This window comes from Echinops telfairi, unplaced genomic scaffold (assembly GCF_000313985.2).
Source record: "Echinops telfairi isolate 266 unplaced genomic scaffold, ASM31398v2 ScPeMD7_53;HRSCAF=182, whole genome shotgun sequence".
Lineage (NCBI taxonomy): Eukaryota > Metazoa > Chordata > Mammalia > Afrosoricida > Tenrecidae > Echinops > Echinops telfairi.
This window is the reverse complement of record NW_022103951.1, coordinates 11726055-11734778: the sequence shown is the minus strand read 5'-3', so window position 1 is coordinate 11734778 and position 8724 is coordinate 11726055. Positions and strand designations below refer to the sequence as shown.

The 8724-nt window shown below is 45.7% G+C and overlaps 2 protein-coding genes across 3 annotated transcripts in view; one reads left to right on the top strand and one right to left on the bottom strand.

Moving 5' to 3' along the window:
- CTPS2 (CTP synthase 2) overlaps nt 1–8724 on the bottom strand; it is a 107262-nt gene that overhangs the window by 51573 nt on the left and 46965 nt on the right. The window lies entirely within an intron of this gene.
- Nucleotides 7–1010, top strand: LOC101654834 (protein MEMO1). Of its 2 annotated transcripts, XM_030885768.2 has the most exons (2): nt 113–449; nt 593–1010. In XM_030885768.2, exons 1-2 carry the CDS (start codon nt 196–198, stop codon nt 906–908), a joined length of 570 nt encoding a protein of 189 aa, XP_030741628.1. In that variant the 5' UTR covers nt 113–195; the 3' UTR covers nt 909–1010. The 2 variants fall into 2 exon arrangements, with proteins under 2 accessions (XP_045146689.1, XP_030741628.1); XM_045290754.1 differs by having other exon boundaries at nt 7–1010.

The following is an 8724-nucleotide window of genomic DNA, read 5'->3' as shown; positions in this document are numbered from 1 at the left end:
GCACAGGCACCAAGATGTCCAACGGAGTGGTCTGCCGGGAAGCCAGTCACGCCGGGAGCTGGTACACAGCCTCAGGACCTCAGCTGAATGCAGAGCTAGAAGGTTGGCTTTCTCAAGTACAGTCCACAAAAAGGCCTGCTAGAGCCATTATTGCACCCCACGCAGGATATACGTACTCTGGGTCTTGTGCTGCCCATGCGTACAAACAAGTGGATTCATCTGTTACCCGTAGAATTTTCATCCTTGGGCCTTCTCATCACGTGCCCCTCTCGCGATGTGCACTTTCCAGTGTGGATATATACAAAACACCTCTGTATGACCTTCGTATTGACCAAAAAATTTACGGCGAACTATGGAAAACAGGAATGTTTGAACGCATGTCTCTGCAGACAGATCAAGATGAACACAGTATTGAGATGCATTTGCCTTATACAGCTAAAGCCATGGAAAGCCATAAGGATGAGTTTACCATTATTCCTGTACTGGTTGGAGCTCTGAGTGAGTCAAAAGAACAGGAATTTGGAAAACTCTTCAGTAAATACCTAGCGGATCCTAGCAACCTCTTCGTGGTTTCTTCTGATTTCTGCCATTGGGGTCAAAGGTTCCGTTACAGTTACTATGATGAATCCCAGGGGGAGATTTATAGATCCATTGAACATCTAGATAAAATGGGCATGAGTATTATAGAACAATTAGACCCTGGATCTTTTAGCAGTTACTTGAAGAAATACCATAACACGATATGTGGAAGACATCCCATTGGGGTGTTATTAAATGCTATCACGGAGCTCCAGGAGAACGGAATGAATATGAGCTTTTCCTTTTTGAATTATGCCCAGTCGAGCCAGTGTCGAAGCTGGCAAGACAGTTCCGTGAGTTACGCAGCTGGAACACTCACAGTCCACTGAAGCTCTGACTCCTCAGGGATGCCACCGAAACTTGCTCCTACCCTGCCTGGGCTCCCAGCCTGGCCCTTACGAGACTTGGTTTGGAGGGATTCTGAAACCTCAAATGAATAAAACTTTCTTCTTTTCTAGTAGGTGTAGTCCTTCCTTGATTTCAACTCATTTTCAAAATGCTTTGTTGTTAGGGCGGTGGAAGGAGGGCTGGCATCAAAACATTTTGGTCAAAAATATGGCAGTGTAAAAGCCCAATTGTGGCAGTTTGTTGAAAGTAACTTGCAAAGCATTTACCATATCCTAAATTTGCACTCTTTGTAGACTTGTGCACATATATTCTGCTTTCAGAATGGTTTTGCAAATTGTACACAAACAAATGGTATAAGCTTTTTAATGAAAATTGCATTTATAAGTGATCTGTATTAGAATATAATAAATCGCCAGTTACAGTCGATTATTACCCAAGCAGATACCTTCTACTTTAGTTGCTAATAAAGGGCTACACAACTCCAAAAAAAAAATCTTCCTTACAACAGTCTTTGCCCCCCACCCCCACCCAGGAATAGGTGTACTTTAGAAAGCAATTTTTAAAAATCATTTTACTGGGGGCTCTTATAGCTCTTATAATATTCCATACATCATTTGTTTCAAGCATATTTGTACATAGGTTGCCATCATCATTGTCTAAACATTTTACTTTCTAGAAAGCAATTTTAACAGTGGATTCCCAAAAAAGCCTGGCCCACCGCTGCCCTGAGGTCATTCTGTAATTAACTGAAGAGCACTTAAACTCAAAATTATGTACCCTTAACCAATCCTGTAACAAGCCCTGGTGGCGTAGTGGTTATGCATTGGGCTGCTAACCCCGAAGTCAGCAGTTAAAACCCAGCAGCCTTGGGGAAAAGTTGAGGTTTTCTACTCCCACAGAGACCTGGTAGCTCTGTTGGGTAAGCGTTGGACTGCTAATCTCAAGGTCAGTGATTCAAGGACACCAACCACTCCTTGGAAGAAAGATAAGGCGCTTAGCTCCTGTAAAGATTTACAGCTTCAGAAATCCCTTAGGGCGTCACTAGGAGTTGGAAACATGTGCTCAAACTTTGAGCTTTAATACAATTCCCTCCTCTGATCTTGTTTTTTATTATTTACAATTCTTAGATAACACTGGCTGGTGCCCTTCTTCCATGTGGGCTTTGCTGACATCTTATTTAGATGGCTGCTTGTTTTAAGACAAGCTTTTAAAACCCCAGAGGCTATTATTTCTGATAGCTAGGCACCATCTGCCTTCTTCACGACACTGCTACAGCACTTATATCTCCAACGCACTATTGCTTTTGTGATCCAATTGTGTTAACCTACTGAACGTAAAGTGCATCCTAGATATGCCACACAAGCCAGGTGCCTCCATTTCCCCAGTAGCTTGATGTGCATCCTTGAAGGCCCTCTAAAGCAAGCAGCAGAAGGCATGCCCATTCTCCCTTGTCTGCCCATAGAGTGGGAAGCTGGTCACTGAACAGGAAAAACAAAGACAAAGCCAGTTGCCATTGAGTTGATTGCAACTCCTAGTAAACCCATGTGTGTGCCACACTACCTTAGGGATTCCATTGGCTGAATTTTCAGGAGCAAATTGCCAGGCCTTTCTTCTGCGGTGCCTGTGGGTGGACTTGAACCTCCAGTCTTCTGGTTGGCAGCCATCAGCATCACCCAAGGACGCCCGACTTCATTCAACAGTCTCATCAAAACCATTTTATCTCTCACAATAGTGGACATCTTTTATTATTTTTGGCTGTAACAGGAATCCCCTTCCTCTTTCTCCATTAGCTTCTCTATGAGTTTAAAAGAGCCACCTTTCCTCTTGTTTAAGAGGCCCCTTCTCTTCCTCATTTAGCTCTCATAGATGACTCATTGAGCACCTACTTTGTGCCATAGGATCTCTCTTTTGTTCAAAAAGCAGGATGTGCTAATCAATTTCGTTCCTGGGATAAGCACCCTAGCTAGCAATGACGAGTTATTTTTCACTGCTGTGAAATTAGGCTCTACGAGGATCTCCTACTGTTCTTCATGGATATAGCCCCAATCCCATCTCGGAGTCCGGCCCCCTAGGAGGAGCTCAGCACATTTTTGCTGAATGGTTCCTGATGAGACAGTCACTGCCTCTTGTTTGTTAGGCCCACACAGCCTCTCTGCCAGCCAGGTCTTTTCCTTGGAAACCCCAGCTCTGACCCAGCCTTTATTACTGCAGACCAGGCTGCTATAGTAGTAGACTGCGCCCCCTGCTGGAGTCTTCTCTCTTTCTCAGTCCCATAGCATGACAGGCTAGCGGGATCTTCTAAAGCAATCCCATTCTCTTGATAAAAAAAAACTTCAGTCATGGTGTTTCCCAAGTGACATGTAATGCCTTATTGGTTCCCTTCAAGATGTAGACTTGTGATGTTGATATTCCAGGCCCTACATACATCGGCATCAATTTCCTTTGATTCCCTATACTTACTGCCCCCTTACATCTCATAGCAACCTATAGGTTTCCAAGATTGCAAATCTCCACAGGAGTAGAAAACCTTGTCTTTCTACTGAGGAGCAACTAGTGGTTTCAAACTGCCGACCTTGTGGTTAGCACCCCAATGTGTAACCCACGACACCATCAGAGCTCTCGATGGCAGGGAGTTTGGTTTTTGTTTGGTTCCCCCTTAAATGAGTTAGAATGGATTTGATGGCAGTGAATAGGCGAGGTTCCCTCCCACCCCTGTGCTTCAGGCAAGCTTCATGTCACTGTTACCTCCTGTGGAGTCAACCCTAACCCCGGGTGGAACGCAGCCCTGCCAGCCCTGATGGTTTGCAGATTCTTGCATCATAGCAATGCACAAACCTCCACTGAGAGACAGGTGCACGGTGACTGGGCACTAGGTACCTGGCCTGGGAATCGGACTTGGATCTGCCACATGGAAGGCAAGAATGCTACCATAAGACCAGCAATGCCCCCACAGACAAGCTGCTTGTTATTTTATGACCAAAATCTTGGACATTCCAGCCCAGGCCATGCTTCTCCTTCTTTCTACAAGGGGGCTTCAAAGAAGTTTGTGGACAACCCCCATGTCTCTCAATTCCATTTTGAAGCCCCCTGGTATTGAGTCTCCAAGCCACTGGCTTCTTCCCTTCTTTGTCCCTTCTTTGTCTGTTTCTGACTCGGAATTCTAAAAGCATTTCTGATCTACCTGTGCTGTCCAACACCACGGCCATGAATCATGGGTGGCTATTGAAATTGACATAGAATGAAATCAGATAAAATGTCAAGTTCCGTTCCTCCGTAGGACTAGCTCTATTTCAAGGACCCGATAGCTGCAACTGACAAATGTGCATCGACCATTCCTTCATGACAGAAAGCCCTAGTTGATGGCACCGACCGGAAGACTTCACGAGGATGTCCTCACCGGCTGCGCCGCTACTTGCTTGGTGGGTTCACCAGCGTATGGCCGGAATCCCCAGCTAAGCCGCCAGGCAGGTTGTGGCCAACGCTCATTTGTAACACACTGTGCTTAAGGACTGCATGTTAGTGGCTGTGTTCCCAAAGGACAGTGCCTTTTTTTCCTTTTTAATAATCTCTTTCTGTTAGCTTTCAGCCATCGCTGCTGCAAAAATCTTCCCAGTGGTTGAAATACCTACTCCTAAGGCATATCCCATTAAGATACAAAAGTTTGAGGATATGTTCGTTTAGAACCACTCATTTAGTCTGCCATTTCTTGTTGAGATGATGAATGAGCCTGTGACTCCCTGCGGGGGCACACTCTTCGTCACGTCTTGTCCTCCTTTCAAAAGGAACACGTGGTTATGAGACGTGTGGGGCGGGTGGGCCAATGTCTTAACCATTCAGAAGTCACCCTTGCACATCCATGAAAAAACGAAAGGTCCTGGAGGTGCACTGGTTAAGCAATCAGCTGCTATCCCCAAGGTGGGTAGTTCGACCCCACCTAGCACAAAGATGAAAGCCTAGGAAACCCTATAAAGCAGTTCTACTCTGGCACATGGGGCCGCCACCAGTCAGAATCCACTCGATGGCACCCAAGCCAATATCCTGCCCTCAACTCTGAACCTACTGTCCCCATAGGTAGAGTATCAAATGACTGGTAGGCTCCCAGACTGGGTCATTACAGGCTATGTCATGGATTGAACTGCACACACATGGGGCCCCTATGAGTCAGATTGATTCAACAGCCAGTGGTATAGTCTTGGTTTTTTTTTTAAGTTATTCTAATCATACAAACCAAACGAAACAAACAAAACAACAACAGTGACTAGACAAAACTGAGGAAAACCTCAATCGAAAGAACGCAGAAAATATTAAAAAACTGAAACAACTTTAAAATGGGTCCAAAGGGCCAAACTGGCCCCCTCCCTGGAGGTAGGTTTGGCAGAGAGCAGGTTGGGGAGAGGGCCCTGCATGCCACACCCGCAGGGAGGCAGGCAGGCAGGGAAGAAGAGAAAGAGAGTCGGACTGGGCCCCACGCTGGCACAGGATGCTCAGAGGATGACATCTCTGCTGGGAGCTAATGGGACACAGAGGGGACTGGGCAAATGACAACCGCACTTATCACGCTGTCCCCTTACTGGAGCAGACTGTGACAGAGGACATTTCTGGGGTCACATGGTGGGGAAGCAGTGTGGTCTGAACCCCCCAAAATAAAAAAGGGCGCATACCTGGAGAAACAATCTGGAGGAGAAAACAACCAGCCTGACTGTTCAGGGGGACAAGGAAAAGGGGGAGTGGGATGGGGGGGAAGGAAGTTGTGTTAACAAACTCAGGGACAAGGGAACAACAAGCAGTCCTAAATCAGCAGTGAGGAGGGTGGAGGAGGCCTAGTAGGGCTTAAGCAAGGGTAATGTAACCGAGAAGAAATGCTGAAACCTAAATGAAGGCTGAGCAGGATAGTGGGACAAGAGGAAAGTAAAAGGAAATAGAGGAAAGAACTAGGGGGTAAAGGGCATTTATAGAGGTCTAAATAAAGGCATGTACACATGTAAATATACTTATATATGAGGATGGGGAAATAGATCTATGTGCATATATTTATAGGTTTAGTATTAAGGTAGCAGATGGACATTGGGCCTCCACTCAAGTGCTCCCTCAATGCAAGAACACTTTGATCTATTAAACTGGCATTCCATGAAGCTCACCTTCCTGACATGATCGCTGAAGACAAATGGATGCATAAGCAAATGTGGTGAAGAAAGCTGATGGTGCCCGGCTAGTATCTGGGGTCTTCAAGGCTTGAAGATAAAAAAGCAGCCATCTAGCTGAGAAGCAACCAAGCCCACACGGAAGAAGCACACCAGCCTGTGTGATCACGAGGTATTGAAGAGATCTGGTTTCAGGCATCGAAGAAGGAAAAACCATATCATTGTGTGCTTGCCTTCCCGATAAGATCACTAAGGACAAATGGTGGCATAAGCAAGTGTGGTGGAAAAAGCTGATGGTGCCCAGCTGTCAAAAGATACAGCGTCTGGCGTCTTAAAGGCTTGAGGGTAAACAAGTGGCCATCTACCACAGAAGCATCAAAGCCCATATGGAAGAAGCACACCAGCCTGTGTGATCACGAGGTGTCGAAGGGATCAGGTATCAAGCATCAAGGAACAAAAATCACATCATTGTGAATGAGGAGGAGTGCAAAGTGGGGACTCAAAGGCCATCTGTGGGCAACTGGACATCCCCTTACAGAAGGGTCTCGGGGAGATGATGAGCCAGTCAAGTCAGGAGGTAGTGTAGCAGCAATGAAACATACAAACGTTCCTTTGGTTTTTAAATGCTTCCTCCCCCCAACTATCATGATCCCAATTCTACCTTACAAATCCAGCTGGGCCAGCGGATGTACACTGGTACAGATGGGAACTGGAAACATAGGGAATACAGGACAGATGAACCCTTCATGTCCAGTGGTGAGAGGGGTGATAACAGGAGGGTGGAGGGAAGATGGAGTAGAAAAGGGGAACCGATTACAAGGATCTACATATGACCTCCTTTCTGGAGGTCGGTCAACAGAAAAGTGGGTGAAGGGAGACGTTGGACAGTGTAAGATATGACAAAATAATGACTTGTAAATTACCAAGGGTTCATGAGGGAGTGGGGAATGGGGAGGGAGGGGGGGAAATGAGGAGATGATGCCAGGGGCTCAAGTAGAAAGCAGATGTTTTGAGAATGATGATGGCAACAAATGTGTAAATGTGCTTGACACAATGGATGGATGGATGGATTGGGATAAGCGTTGTATGAGCCCCCAATAAAATGATTAAAAAATTAAATAAAACAAAATAACGGGTCCAAAGGGAGATCAAATGATAAGATGTTACATTTTAACCTAACGACATCTGCCAGAATCAACTTTAAAATGCTCTGATAGCAACGCTCTTCACATCCCTGGTCAGAGAGGATTCACGGGAGGCTTAATCCCTGTGGGGACCCTACAAATGGATCTGGGGCCTTCACTGTCATCCACACCCTTCTACAAACTGGGTGTTCATATTTTAAGCTCTGATATCATTCCCTCATTCAGATTTTGATTTTATTCTTGCAGGAGCAGTGAATTATTTAATGTGGCTCTTCTAGTCAAGGTCTCTAACTCTCACCAAACAACCTTTCCCTGCTTGGGGCTGGTAAGAAGGTGGGGGAAGATACTGATAGCTTTCACCTGTGAACAATTACAAACGTGCTTCCCCGAAGGGCCATCCTGTTGGGTATAAAATGCGCCCTCTGAGAAGCAGGAGGAGGGATCTCGTTGCCAGCAAGAGCTAGGAGTGGAGCTCATGTCCTCTGGACCCCAGACCCCTGCGCAGTGAACTTCCTGGATCCAGATGACAGCGACAACATTAGAGGAACAGCAGAAGAACCAGGAGCCAGAGGATGGAACAGAGTGATGAACTTCCCAACCCACAGAGTAAGTAAAGCTGAGCCTTTGTGCAGGAGTGGGGTGCCACTGGGCACTTGACTGGAAAAGTTGGACTTGCTGGCCCAAGGAAGTAGAGCTGCATGCCTTTGGGCTGAGGCTTACTGAAGTGGGGTGCCTCTGGACATTTAAGTTAGGGACTGGATTTGATGACCTATGGAGCTTGAGCTCAAGACTGACAGCAGAATGGTATGCCCTTCTGGGCATTATTTAGCAGACCTGAAAGGACTTTGTAACATGTCCAGTGAACTGGCCCCCTGTTTAAAAAGTTTGAGGACCCTTGCTCTAGATGAACTGGAGGGATTGGAATCCAAATCCAAGGTCACGGAGGTCAGCAGCAATCCCATGATTGATAGTCAGAATATAAATTCGCTAGTGACTGGGTTCCCAGGAGTCTGGTAGTGTAGTGGGTTCCACATAGGGCTGCTAATATCAAAATTAACCGTTTGAAACCACTAGCTGCTCTGAGAGAGAACGATGAGGCTTTCGACCCCTGAAAACAGTTCCTGTCTCAGAAACTGACAGGGATTGCTACCCTGTCCAATAGGGTCGCTAGGAGTCGGAATTGATTCTATGGCAGTTCGCTCTCGATTGTCCCTGGGAAGCACATTGAGAGGGCAGAGAATACTCATTTAAAGCGGGCAAAAAAACAAACAAACAGTCGGACTTGTTATATTATTGTTGCTGTTACTAGTTGCCATCAGGTTAATTCCTACTCATGGTGACCCTGTGTGTGCAGAGTTGACCTGCCCCATAGGGTTTTCAAGGCTGGGACTTTTTTTTTCATTTTTTTTTAATGTACTAAACTTTTGACATTTTATTTTTTATTTATTTATTTTTTCCCTTGTTTTTATTTTATTTTATTTTTTTAAACATTTTATTAGGGGCTCATACAA